Source organism: Manis pentadactyla, chromosome 9, assembly GCF_030020395.1.
Source record: "Manis pentadactyla isolate mManPen7 chromosome 9, mManPen7.hap1, whole genome shotgun sequence".
Lineage (NCBI taxonomy): Eukaryota > Metazoa > Chordata > Mammalia > Pholidota > Manidae > Manis > Manis pentadactyla.
Window position 1 is genome coordinate 58,986,346 of NC_080027.1, and position 14,650 is coordinate 59,000,995.

Here is a 14,650-nt window from a genome sequence, read left to right on the forward strand (position 1 = left end):
ATTGGAGGTGAGGCAGATTCACAGCCAGGTCAGCGTGATTCCAGTCCCAGCGCCTTCTCTCCTTCACTCCGCTCTGTCCAAGGAACCTGGAAACAAGCCCTGGGAAGAAGTTCTGTCAAAGGTCGTCTTCTGGGAAAAACAGAGGAAGATGGTGCTGGGAGACCAGACAGGATTGAAAGTCAAGAGTAAATTATTAAAGGCAAGAAGAGAGCTAAAATGGTCGTAGGAGGGGATTCTAGAAACCTGTCTTTGATAACTCAGCAGGAAGTCAGCTTTGCAGGCCAGATGCCATTGGAGACTTGATTCTCCATCTCCAAACTCAACCCTCCATGGTCCGCTCCTTGGGAAGGATAAAACCCTAAAAAGCAAAGGATTGCGAATGGGAGTTCCTTCAACATCCCAAAGTTCAAAATGATGGTCTTTGTGGAAACAATGATGCCAGAATGATGATGCTTAACAGTCTTAGGTGCAGCCTGAGGGAGATGAACTTCATGAAATTCATATTTGATGCAGATCCAGACTGCCTTGAGGAGAAAATTCTGATAAATTTGTCAGTGAATGTCTAAAAATCTTACACAATGTGGAGCTTCAAAAAAGTGGCCAGGCAATTAAAAAAAAAAAGATTTAATGGTGTCATGTAAAACAATATCTAAGTCAAAGAAATAAAAGAAAATCCCTGTATATTTTGTTCTTTTCCACCCTTTGAGCTCTGAGGTTTTATTTGTCTTGGGTTACGAAAGGGAGCGGAAATCAACACAGCTGTTTATGTTTAGTGGCTTCGAATGATCTCAGGGCACAAAAGATCCTCATGGGTGTCTCTGCTTTGTTGATGGCTTTTAGACCAGCTTTAAGCTCAGCCAAGGGGTAGTGTGAACTAGGATTCCCCTTTCCTATGTGCCCAGCAGAGTTCATTTCAGGCATACTGGCACCCACCTTCTCCATCTTCTCTCTTCTTACAGAATGAAGATGGTCTTCAGGCCCGCATCAGTGGTTATATAGACAGCTTAAGTAGATCAGTGAGAAAAAATTGATTTCCCAGTCCCTTTGCTCAGGGGTGGTCTTGGCACTTCTGTAGAGAATGAATTTGTTGCGAGCTGCTTCCCTGGAAGGAAGAGAAAACAGGCAGGTCTCTGGAGTAACAGGTCCTGGTTGTCTCAGGAGGATGCTGCTTGCCAGTGACTTTGTTGTATAGAGAGATAACCTCCTTTTAACTAAAACAGGATTTTAATGTTTGATAGCTCCAAAGGGTGTGTTTGTGTCTTTTGGGAGAGGGGCTCGTGTCTCCTTCCTGGAAAGGTGGAGGGCAGAGATGGAGAAACTAAGTGAACTTCCCTATCACCAATGTTTGGCACAGGGCTTGGTTCATTATAGGGCTTAATAAGTCTTCCCTGAATAAAGAAAGGGTTAAAACAAGTAAATATCTTAATTTGAAAAATACAGAAAACCCCATGGAAAAGTAAGTTGAAATCACCCACAATTCCAATCCTTTAAAACAATGATAATAAAAGAAGAAATTACCAGACCCAGTCCCATAAAGGACCTCTTGGGAATAACTGCTGTTAACAGTTTGATGTGATTCCTTTCTTTCTTCTCCTTATAAACATTTTTATTTCTGTATAAGCAGATTCTAATAGTAGCCAAACATACATATAAATAAGATAAATGCCCCCCTAAAAATATATTTTAAATAAAGAAAAGAAGAATCACAAAAGGCACCCCAAGGCCCTAAATGATTTCTCTTTTAAGTCATCCACTGTTGAGATCTTTCACCCCAGCACACCCATGTACAAGCACAGACTTCCAAGAGTTCACTCTGCTCCTCTGAGCACCCTGACCCCTGGGCACAACCCGCCTCTCCCACAGGTCAGACATTGGCCAGGCGGTCCTCTCCTCACCTCTCCCAGTGAACGCTCACTAGAGCCTGTGCCTGGTGCAGAGTCAGAGGGCAAGTTGGAAGCCTCCCAGGATGGTAGCAGTAACTGAAAGAGGACATGCAGTGGAGGGTGATGCAAGGAGCCTTGTTGCTCAGTGCCCTGAGGCCCACACCCAGCACTGGTCAGCGGCTGGATGCCATCCACAGCGCCGACTGGGAGGCAGCGTTTGGGCTGCAGGAACAGCTAGGCTGGCTGAGTGTCTCTCTCAAAAAGGAAATCTTGCTCAGAAAGTAATAGAAGGCCTGAGTTCCTCCAGATTGGTTGTCATTGATTAAAATTGCCCAGGTTATTACCTTACGCTAATGTGTTGAAGAGAGCAAGCCCCTCGTAGCGTTCCTTAAAGCAGTGCTTTTCCATTTGCCTGCACCCCGAGAGCTTAGCCAGCAGGCACATACCGGGCCCCATTCCCAGAGAGTCTGATTTCATTGGTCCAGGGTGGGGCCTGGGCAGCCTTGGTTTATTAATTCCCCAGGTGACTTTAACAGACAGCCAAGACTGCAAAGCATAGAGTGAGGACCAGCTGATTCAGAGGCACCAAGTGCTTGTTTAGAGTGCAGACTCATGGATTCAAAATACTAGGTTTGGAGAGTGGGAGGGAGCTTAAAGACCTATCCTTTACCAAGAGCCCTGTGATTCTTAGGCTTCTTGTTTAAGCGCCCATAGTGCAGGCATCTTTGCCTCCCAGAGGACCCCAGCAGGAGCCGGGTCAGAGCCTGAGCATGCAAATAAGGCTCCCCAAACTGGCCTGGCACTTGGGCCTGGCTTTGCTATTAGGACCACCATCATTCACAACCTAGGTGCTTACCAAATCTTTCTGCCTGTTTCCTCAACTGTAAAATGGAGCAATTGTGCCACTATACAGGAGTGCCCTGGGGATTCACTGCAGTGGTGTTAGCATTTCTACTGTTATTGTTATGATGGTTGTTTTTTTGTTGTATACTGCCTGGTGTTCAGAGTCCAGGCTCTGGAGTGCAAGTGCATGGGTTCAAATCCAATTTTTCCACTTAATTGCCTTGTGGGGTCTTAGGTAAGGTACTGAACCCTCTCTGGGCTTCAGTTTTCTCTTCTCTATAATGAAAATGACAACGATGACCCACCTCAGGGGATTGCTGTTAATTAGAGGTAAGATATGTAAAATGCTTACAGTGTTCCCTGGCACATAGTAAGGACCACTTCATAAACTACAGTTCTTAGCAGCAGCAGCATTATTACTGGGTCACCTCTGGTCATCTGCTCTGATGTGTGGGAAGAAGAATGGATAATACAAAACAAGGAGTATAATTTTAAGAAGATCAGTTTGAAACTCAATTAACTAGACCTCTCAATTGTTGAATTTTTTTCTTCATCTGTAATAGCGAAAAGTGCATAGGCAATTAAAAATAAGAAGCAAACACAAAAGCTTGCAAGTAGGATCCAGATGGAATCTGGACATATGCACCTCAGTCTCCTTTGCCTTTGCTTCCTGCAGGTAGAGTCCTAGACGGTGCTCCCTCCAAAATATGGTAATCTTCACAAAGCCATGAGCACTGACTTGGCTATAGCCAATGGCATAGACTGGAGAGTCCAGATATTTTATTTTCCTCTTCTACTTCACCTCTTTACCCACATCTACAATTTGATATTCATCTTTTATTTACATCTTCCCTGGTACCACCTCTTAGTCAGGAGACACTCCTATTTCAACTTTCTTGGCAATCCTATTGCACATCAAAGGGGAATTCCCTCCCTAGGGTTCCCCAAATCATTGAGTGAGGGGTAGGGGAAAAAAGAAGGGGGGCAGGGAGGCAGTTTTCGCTCTCCTGGCCATCCCTGACTCTGAATTTCTGCTCCTACTCAAGTCAGGATCTCAATCATTTCTTCTTGTCTCCCTTCTTCAGAAAGAACCCAGATTCTAAAGTCAGCTCTTTTTAAAAATAATTCTCCCACATCAAAAGAAAAATCTAGGCATTCAAGCATTTGGCAGCTCAGCAGGCTTTATTGCTATTTTGGGGCAAAGAAAGGGTTTTCCTATGCCACTTTGCTCTGCTTCTCCCACCCCCCTGAGGGGGTCTCTTCACTGTGCTCTGGCTATGCCACTTTGGGGGGGCTCTTCACACTAAACCTCTCCAGGAAACTGACTTTTTCTCACTTATTATTATATTATAAGACAATGATATAGCTTGACCCCTGGGCTCTGGGCTGACCTTGAGCTATCCAAATACTTACTAATGTTATCTCTGAGACCATATACTCAGAGGCTCTTTCTTGACTAGCCCCAAACTGGCCAGAATATGAAAGGAAGTGATATGCAGTTTATGTTCCCACTGGTGTGATTTATTTATGCAACCTTCCCCCAACTACAGAAGGCAAAAGTAGTCACAGCCTAAGTTTTAAATAGGAATGTTTTCCCTCTTATATCCCTCTTATTATACTTATTCTTATTAATAGTCATTATTTTATTGAATATGGATTTTCCTCAAATCTTTGTGGAATGAGGCAAGATGCAAACAAAGGAGTATTTCCTAGACTTAAGTTACAAAGATAGGAGAGTGGACACATATCTCTTAGAATTTAACACTAAGGGTAGAGAAAGGAGATTTTTCTCCATTACTCTTTTGTTTTTTGTTGGTTAGAAAGTTTAATTAATCAAAATGGCTGCTAACTGCATGGATAGTTGATTCTCCTATGTGCCTCATTGATCACAGTATATTTTGCCCTGCAAGAGTACTAGTTTTACTATTTATCATTCATCTCCCCATTTACTTCCCTTACTAGACTGTGAGTTCTCTCAGCTTTTTGGTGTTGAAAAGAGTGATCCTCAAGCTGGGAAACAGCAGATGAACCTAGAGAGCAGGGAACAAGAATTTATTCTGATTTGCTCTCCATCATAATGCCCAAAGCCTGGCAAATAGATCGCTCTCAACAATTTATTTATTGAATTAATGATTGATCCACTCAATATCTGATTAACCAACAGTTTGCTATGGTTTGATATTTAATAAGGGCCATTGCCTCAAATGCCTACACACACACACATACTCCTTACACTTCAGCATCTGCAGGTGGGAGAACCCCCAATCTCCCAGAGATTACCATTGCACATATTGATCTGCACAGAGTCATCTGGAAAAGGGTAGATTAGATGGCAGTGGGCAGCAGGGTGAGCAGACTTTCTAAAGAGCTTTCCTAAAGTTCTTACCCCTGCCTCTGTACAGTCTGAGATGCGTGGCCCTCAATTCAGCCACTACCAAGATATGGTCGTTTGTGCCATTTCTGAAATATGTACCATAAGTTGCCAACCCCTGTTGTAGAAAATTTAAGAAAAGCTTATTTAGAAAATAAGCTAGTGTGATTCTATTTTTTTTTACTTCCAAATAAACTCATGAATGTTTTGCTTTTTATTTTATTCCAGAGACTTGCAACATACCCCTTTATCATTTCTAGCCAGGGTTTCCAAGAAGCCGCTGACTTTTTCCCCAGATCCCTGCATTTTTTATGGTAGGCTGGGGTTTAGATGCTTCAGCTCTTCACAGGCCTGTCTTCTTGGGAGGTCAGGCACAGCCAGGGGGCTTTAACTCAGATGAAGGATGGGTTGATGGGGCTGGTCACTTGCAGGTCAGCTCTGAAGCCCAATTCACACTCAACTAATCAACAGTGGCTGCTGTTGAGGATCAGAAAGCAGTGCAGCTGCCTTATCCTGATCTGAGGATGACTCTTACAACCAGGGAACTCTCTGAACTCTGAGGATGATTCAGTTGTCCTGAGAGCTTCGGGAATAAGTTTCAAACTGGCCCATCACTGACATGTGGGTGATTTAGAAAGTTCAGTATCAGACAGGAGAAAGAGAGAAGGGTCATTGAATTTGGGATTTTAAATGGTGGACTGACCATACTGCATATGATAAAAATAATAATAATAATATTTTAAAAGCCTGGATACTGTGCTCTTTCCAAAGCAGTTTGCTATTCTCTGAACCAGGGGCTTCTTTGGCTACCAAGGTTTGCCTAACATCTTCATTTAATACAACTTCTCTCATGTTAACATAGCTTCCATATGGAAGGAATAACTTCATAGGACATTTTTATAATTTGAGATTACCTTATTTAATCTCACAATTATCTCTTTTGTCCCAGAGAAAAAAATAGCTCCCCTCCCCTCCCTTGTTTGGTTATGATGATACATTATTTCGCTCTAAATAAGGAAAATGTAGTTTTATAGGAAAGATATAAAGGGACATGAAGAATGTTCCAGGAAAGAGCAAATAAAATTATTAAAGGGATGCCATTTTAAAATAGACTGAAAGACTCACTTGTCTTCCATTACGAAAGATGAGAAATTATCAGGTACTAGTGAGATAAATCACACAGGGTTAAGGTGAATGTTCATACGTTTACCAAATCCTAGGGTGTTATGAAGAGGTGCTTTTAATATACAACAATAAAAAAAGATGCACTGTTTTTCATATTAGTACATATTTGAGGGTCTTAAAACCCAAAAAAATGACTTTGGCAGCCAATTTAAACAAGAGATCAAAGATGGCAAATACATAGCATGAATGTCACTATTTTTATTTCTGTACCCATGACAGACATTATTAATTGGTCAGGGTGCTAGTACCAACTAAACTAGATAAATGCACCCTCAGAATTCTTTTCAGCACAGTGTGAGAGAAAGTCACTTAACTACAGATGGCCTTTTTTTGCTACCTATGGTTGAGATGAAACCTTTTTGCTATGTATGGTGTAGCCTTATTATTTAAAGGGTCATTTCAGACTATCGGCTTGAGCATAATATGGGAGCTTATTCTGAAAGCAAAATCTCAACCCCATTCCAAATCTGTTGAACCAGAATCTGTATTTTAGCAAAATCTCCAGTAATTCCTATGTATGTTAAGGCTTAAGAAGCCCTGAAAGAGGACTGAATGAATGATATATTCATTAGCATAGCATGGAAGTTCTCAAATTTTAGTATGATCAGAATCACTGGGTTAAACACTAGTTAAACTTAGATTGCTGGGCCCTACCTCCAGGGCTTTTAGTTCAGTAGGTCTGGGGTGGGATTTTTCAGACAAATTTCCAGGTGCTGCTGCTGGGCACCATACTTTGAGAACCACTGCATTAGGGCCATGGAATTACTTTGAAATATCTCCATGACTTTTAGAGTCAAAGACTATAATATCTTTCCATAACTCTTGGTACATCTGTCAGATTTAGAATTCTGGGTAGGAGAGTCCTAAGGTTTAATATCATGTAAAATTTCTTACAACCTTATGTTCCTAATCTAAAAGGCTCTCCTCCTGGAGAACTACTGCTAATATCATTCACTCATTCATTCAATAACAATTTGGATAGCTATTCTGTTCACAGCGTTAGATGCTGAGAGAACCTAGTAGATAACACAGTTCCTAACTTCAAGAGGCTTACCAAGAAGAAAATAAATGTGGATGATAAATAACAAGGTGGTGTCAGATGGCAAAGGGCTGAGTACTAAGTCAGTGGTATGGACCATGTGTGATTTAATTTCAGAGGGAGGGAAGGATACCTGAAATATACAATGCTGTATTTTGGCCTAGGTAGAGTAGAAAGTTGCTGTATAGAATGGGTGGAAGACAAGGTCAGAAAGAGAGTAGGCCAGGCTAAAAAGGAACCTTCTCATTTCTTAATGCTGCTTTTAAGAGCTTGTTTTAAAACTTTGAAGTTTCTTCTGGTCTGGATAATAAGTCAGGTCTATCAGCTTTGCAAATTAGGCTATAGGGTGGGCATACAATGAAAACCTGTCATCTCAGAGAAGAAAAGACAAACGCTTATCAGCAGAGAACTGGAGGGTAAAGTAGCAGTAATTTAATAATAGGGATAATAATACCCAACTTCTATTGGCCCCTTATATTGCCAGGTACCTGTGGTAATGTAAACGACTGTCTTACACTATCTCATTTAATTGAAACAACAGCACCTTATATAAAGGTAGTCAAGCCTCCTCCTTACTCCAACGAAAGCCAAAATTTTTTAAGGATGCATGTAAGATTAGAGAATTTGCCCAATTTAAATCCAGGCAGTTCTACAGGGTGGGGGCTCCTTATACGTGAACAGCGAGGGCTCTGGCCTGCGTAGATCTTCTCTTACAACTCAAACTTATTTTGGGTAAGCGCAACTTAAAGAGCAACCGAGAGGGGCGAGATTCTTCGGCGAAGTCGAGGAACCTGTGGGGCCAGTGTGTCCAAGGCGCGGACAGGGAGGGGCTCCTACATGAAACGCCTGAGCCAGCCGGGGTCACGGAGCCTCTCCTGGATTCCTCCGGCCACTCTAATTACAGCCTGTGGTAGGTTGCGAGGGGGAGCTGACTCCGGGCGGGAGGCTTCCCTGGGTAGTGTATTCGCCTATAAATATTTCAAATAGTTAAGTGAAATGTGCAGCCTTTGAAAGCTAGAGGGGAAGCTATTGGGACGCCCCCCGGCCCGCCTGGAGAGAAGGCAGAAAAAAGGAGAAATGGCTGGCGTATCCTTAACGCGGGAGACGAGAAACGGTCCTGCCCAGTCCAGCTGAGGGGCCGCAGGGCTGCAGGCGCGACTCCGGAAGACTCAAACCGTTAAGGTGACCAGAACAATTTGAAAAAGGAAACAAACTTCCCCTGAGCCTTGCCCGCGGGGCCTCGCGGGCGTTTGCGTTCGAAGGGGCATTTTTCAAAAGGTTTCAGGGACGCGGCAGTGTCTGCCCGCGGGGAAGCGCGCGTCCGCAGCAGTGCCGCACAGCGGCCACCAACCCGCTTTGTACTTGCGGCCAAGCGGGGCCCCAGAATTTCCGCGGCGGCCCCGGCGTAAAGGCCACGCCCCCTTTGCAGTGAGAGCTGCGGCCTCTGATTGGCACACCACGGACCAATAGGGGTGCCGGGGCGGCCCGGGCTGTCAGCGCGCGCCGCAGACTCGCGGGTAGCAGCCGGTCCTGCCTTTCGCAGAGCCCCGCAGCCAGCGAGCGCTGCCTTCCTGGGAAGCGGGCGGCCGCTCGCGAGCGCAGCCCTGCTCTGCCCGCCAGCCGCGCATCCCGGTGCCCGTGCTCCACGGCCACAGCTTTGCTGCGCTATAGCGCATGGAGCATGTGTAAACCCACAGGCGCTAAGGTGCTGTCTGTGGGGCTTCTGGGCAGTGCTGACTATTACGCCTAGAGATACCTTTCGAGGGCTCTCGCTGCGCCTCTGCGTCGCAAGCGACACTGCGGTGCTCGGGATCAGGGCGGCAGCTGCCTCTTGGAAACGTCTTGGGCTCCGTGCACCCTCCCTCTCCTTCCTCCTCCGCTCTCTCCTTCCCTTCCCTAGCTGCGCGCTCCCTCCCTCGCCTGCTCACAGCAGCGCCTCCCGGAGCGGCAGGCGTGCGTCCCCGCCGCTTCTCTTCCAAAGGGGCCTCCTCACTTCCGAGACGCAGTGACAAGTTAATATGGGCGTCCAAGCCTCGGGTCCCAGGAGGAGAATTGCCAGAGTCAACAGCCCCTGAGCGCCCAGAGCCCTTGAAGAGGCCTCCCAGAAAGGGCGTGAGACCGGGCTGCAGCATCTGTCCAGGTGGGACCAGCTGAGCGCCGCGACCCGTCCTCCGCCGCATCCCGGCACCGCGAAGGCGCGCTCTCCGGATTGCTCCGAGCTCCCCGACCCGGGGATTTTTTTTTTTCCCCGCTGGTGGTGGGCGCCTCGAGGGCCGAGGCCCGGCGCCTGCTCTGCTGCCCGCGCTGCCTTTAGCGGTCGCCGCCGCCGCCGCTGCCAGGGACGTGCTGGGAAAGCCGAAGCCCCGGGAGAAGATGCCGGCCATCCTGGTCGCCTCCAAAATGAAGTCGGGACTGCCCAAACCCGTGCACAGCGCCGCACCCATCCTGCACGTGCCACCAGCCCGAACCGGCCCCCAACCCTGCTACCTCAAGTTGGGAAGCAAAGTGGAGGTGAGCAAGATCACCTACCCTAGCCAGATCCCCTTGAAATCGCAGGGGCTACAGGAGCCGACGGGGGAGGGGCTCGCGCTGCGGAAGAGCGGCTCGGTGGAAAACGGGTTCGATACCCAGGTGAGAAGCTCTGTGTGTTGGACACTGTTCTGGGAGAGAGAGGTGAATACTTCTTTGGGGGTGCGGAGGAGTGGCAAGGCTGGATACCGTAAGGACAGAGAAGGGAACCTTTCCACCTAGACAGGAAGACTGGGGGATGCGCAAGGAGAGTGGGTTTGGCCGGTGGGTGTGGCCCGGGTACCTGAGGTTTGCCTTAAGGAACTGAGTGAGATCAGGGTGCGGGCACGCCTGCAGCTTCTTTCTGAAGTCACGGCTGGGTGTTCTCAAAAAAATATGTGCAACACTAGAAATGTCAGGTCCTACATGTTGATGACTTGGCCCCTAAAAGGCAGTGTCTGCTGCAGCGGCTGTCTGTCGATTCAGCAAAGATTCTGTCCCTGCCAAGGAATGAATGGTCTGAGGATTTGTTGGGCTTGACACCCCCTGGCCTGGCTGCAAGATCCAAAAAAAGGAGTCTGTGGGTGTCAGTGAATTGGCACTCCTGCTTGAATATGACCTGCCTTTGCCCATACCTTGGGCTGACAGGATTCTGGGGACAGTGCTGGGACTGCAATGGATGTGCACCAGCTAAGGCAGGCAATCTGGAGACTCCTAGCTTCTCGGCTGACCGTTGCACTGTGGGTGAGGGTGGCTGCCTAGAATGGCAGCTGAAGCTAAGCCCCTTCTTCCTGGGTAGTAGATCCAGGTTCTGGCAGCCCGGGTGATTAGGGGTGGGGGTGGGGGTGGGGGTAGGGGCATGGCTTGAGGTTGAAGACAAGTGATGATTCTGCCTTTCCAGGCAGAGCCCGCATCACCCAATTCGGCTGGGTGACAGGCCCTGGCCATGCAATCTCTTTTAAGGAAATCAGCAAGGGCCAATCAGGTTTTCTTGGCCTTCTGCCCTCCCTGCTACTTTATTTCCCTCTTCTGGTAGGAGAGAGCAGGGGCATGTTGAATTTTCTTGGCAGTTAGTCAGTAGGGGCTCTTGGGGACAGGCCGACCTGACGGAAGTGACTGTTGCTGTCAGGAGAGGTAGGAAGCCACGGGGGGTGGGGGGGGTAGTTTGGGACTGGTGTCAGGGAAGTGGCAACAGACCAGCTGACCTTTTTGGCACTTATTTCTCTGCTGACACTGTCTCCACCTTCTTCTGGAGCTTTCTCTGATCAGAGGCTAGAACTCAACACATTCCTAGCCTTTCTGATGGAGGAACTGGAGCTGGGAGCTAATTGTAAGCAGACTTTTGGAACTCTGGGCTGGAGAAGGACCTCAAAGCAGATTAAGCTCCCATGCCAGGCTGATAAGCATGCCCCTCGCTGCTGTACTTGCTAAACATTTTTGGAAGCTGACAGGTCTGAGTGATGGCATGTAGGAAGGAGGCAAGATTTCCCCCAATGCTCCCAGGGCCTGTGTCTGCTAGGGTTTTGTGCTCTGCTCTCTCTGCTGTTAGCCACAGGATTTGTTGTGTGAGCTCTGAAATAGGAATGAGGTCAGGGGCACAATGTTTCGAGGGTTTCCCCTCCATTCTGGGAGTGTGGTTTATGACACATGGTGGGTGGTTTGTGGGTGGCCAGAGCAGTGACTCTAGGATGTGACACACAGCCTCCAGCCTGAAGAGGAGGACCTGAGGAATGAGAGGGCAAGTGGCCACTAGGATCGTTCCTACCAAGCAGCTGTCTTGCCTTTGCCCGTTTGACCCTTCCTTTAACAGTGTCAGAGGACTTGCAGTGGGCAGGCTCTGGAAAGGTGATTCATCTCCCTCTTCCCTGAAAAAATGTCCTTCAGCTGCTCCCAAGGGACTGGCAGGGTCCCATTCCCTCAAGGCTTTGCTTACCTCCCTTGTGCTTGGCTCACAGTCTCTACAAGGCCCCCATCCCACCTGCCTCCCTCAGTGGGGACTTGTGTGCTGTGCCTCTTGGTGGTTTGGATGCACTGCTAAGGAAATGGGCCATTTCCCAGGGGACTCTCCTAGTTGTCACCAGCCTGCCCTTTCCTTCTCTTGTCTGGGCTTCTTGGGGCTCCTGTCTGTGGGTGGTGGCAGGTCCCTTTTCTCACTGTCCCACCCCAGCATCAAAGTGACCTTGGCAAAAGGGGTTTTCCCTTATTTGGACAGGTCTTCCTCCCACCCTTCTCAACACAGTGCCCATTCACCATCTGGGAAAGCCTCTCCATGATGACTAGAGTACTGTTTGGTTTGACCTCTGGTAGTTCCTGATCCAAAACCTGGCAATTGTCACTAGATGATACTCAGGAAATGATGAGTTAAATGGCAAATGATATCTTGGAACCTCTGACTCCTCTTGTATTCAGGGGGTTTTAGGCAGAAGGCTGTATTGTGTGGTGGTCAATAGCAGGGGGTTTAAAGTCAGTGGATATCTGCGGTGTCCTGTCTCTGCTATGTACTAGCTGTGTGAGCTAGTCACTTAACCTCTCTGGACTTCAGTGTTCCCATCTGTCAAAATGGGCATGAGCACCCATACAAATTGTGAGGATTAAGAACAATAACACATGTGAAGCATTTAACCCAGTGTCTGGCAAATATGGAACTCTTAACAGGATTATTTATATTGCTAAACCAAGAGATAGGGCATGTTGAACCTAGACCTATAGCCTCTAAGTGAGAAAAGGCATAGCTTATTCTCTGGATTGATTCTCTGAGAAGGTATCAATTGGTTCACAAGGATCTGTACAGCATCTATGATGTGGGCATTCCCACCAGGCACAGTGGGCAGGTGAGGGAAGGGCACTGCCACCTGCTGCATGTCTGATGAGCCAGGCTCTTTACATATCATCTCATTTCATTGTCTCAGTAACACTTAAAGCATATAGGACATTTTCTAAAACAACAGTTTTCTATAACATTAGTAATATAATAATGGCAAATCATTACACAGCACTTCCTATGTGCCAGGAATTGGTCCAAAGACATTACATAAAATACCTCACTTAATTCTTACAACAATCCAATGAGATAAATGTTGTTATTCTCATTTTCTATATGAGGAAACTGAGGCAAAGACCCAGTTATTAACCTTGTGAGTAGCAGAAGTAGAATTAGAATTTGGACAATCTAGAGCTAGACTCCATGCCTTAACAATGATGCTATACAGAGATAACCACAGAGGTCTCTGATTCCCTGCAGGCCCTGATTTATAAGACCACTGCTCTAACCACTGATGTGGAAGAGTGAGACTCAGCAAGGTAGAGTATCTTGCTCCAGGTTGTCCTGCTCCCATGTGGCAGAGCAGGGAGTCTGGCTCAGGCTGATCTGGCTTCAAGGTTGATCGTCTTCCCACTCTTCATAGCTGCCTCCCTCCATCATGCTCAGGAAGATGTACAGGTAAATGAGACAAAGCCTGGGCCTTAGGGACTTTAGAATCTAGTTGGGAGGCACAAATGATGTACTAAGGACAAGAGGGTACAATGCAGAGAGGGCTGAGAGGTGTGCTCGATGCTTGAAGGCAGGAAAGGCCATGATGGCTGGCAAAGCTCAGAGAGCCCCATGGAGGGGGCAGATGGCGGGGCTTCAGAGATGGGCAGGAATGGTTGGGTGGGGAGGATGGGAGGTGAGATGAGCATGACAGGGAAGGATGAGGAGCAGGGCCATGCAGTGGTGCAGAACAGGAGTTGATGTCATCACAGGGAAGCTGCACCTTCATGCAATAGGTAATTGCTCTGTATCCAGCATCTTTTAAAAGGTGATTATGGGAAAAGAACAAAGATTTCTCATAGTTAAAGGATTGGATTTGCATGCTGTCTTCTGGGGGGATAGTAATTCTGAGCATGCAGAGTAATTATGAGAAGCTGGGGAGGTGTTATCCATAAAAGACCTGGTTCATAACAGACCCTTGCAAAATGACAGTGATTATTATTATAAGCTTGGGGTTCAGAATATTCAATGTAGTTAAAAGGGAAAGAGGCAGTTTTCACGACTTCTTTTATTATACAGCCAGTAACAGTCCATTCTCCCCCAAGCCTGCTCTCCATCTCCATCAAGTGTGAAAAGACCTAAGGGAGCCTTAAGATAGCTCTTGGGTACAGTCCCAGTGTCAGCTCCCAAGACCCTCACCTTAAATCTCTCCCACTAACCTACAGCTGAGGCTCCACCCTCCCCAGTAGAGGGAACTGTGCTCTGCAACAGCACATCCTCCCAAATCCCGTTCCTGGTGCTGGGATACCTGGGCCTCCCCCCAAGAATGAACATTTATAGCATCTGTTCCGTTAACATCGTGTATAAATTATGACCATGTGCAAAGAATTGTTTTAGAGACATGCTCTGTGTTCGTTCAGAAACCCAGTCCAACTGACCTTCAGATAAGGAATGCTCGTGAGCTATTTGAGGAGAGGTTAGCCTATTTTTAAGAGGCAGTTGCGGGCGGGGGGTGGGCAGGGGGGGTATATATATATATATATATATATAATACTTTGATATTTCCTGTTTTTAGGAGCTTGGTGTTCAACTTGCAAGTCATTTCTTTAAAAAGGTAATTAGAACTGATTGCAATCCTCTGTGGGTGTTTTAGATGTTTAAAAAGAAAGCAGAGGCAAGGCCCCTGGGAAGAGAGCACAGCTCCAGACTTACAACCTGTTGCAACTTTGCCCCATTGTGTTTTGATTAGAATCCTTGCTCCATCATCAGAGTTGATTATGGATTTGATTAGTGCATTTTTCTCTTATTGTGTTATTCCCTTTCTTCTCTTTCTTGGTTCTTAGAGGGGAATG

General features: G+C 46.8%; 1 protein-coding gene across 7 annotated transcripts in view; it reads left to right on the forward strand.

Annotated features, from left to right (window-relative positions):
* NAV2 (neuron navigator 2) overlaps positions 1–14,650 on the forward strand; it is a 685,764-nt gene that overhangs the window by 305,746 nt on the left and 365,368 nt on the right. For 2 of the 7 annotated variants that reach the window (XM_036920166.2, XM_057507464.1), the window contains exon 1: positions 8,843–9,952. The exons of 1 other annotated variant lie outside the window; for it this stretch is intronic. In XM_036920166.2, coding sequence (XP_036776061.2) covers positions 9,695–9,952 — 258 coding nt within the window. In that variant the 5' untranslated portion in view covers positions 8,843–9,694. Of the gene's footprint in view, positions 1–8,838; positions 9,953–14,650 lie in introns of those variants that run through there. 4 more of the 7 variants (XM_057507465.1, XM_036920170.2, XR_008999256.1 and 1 more) reach the window with 3 other exon arrangements.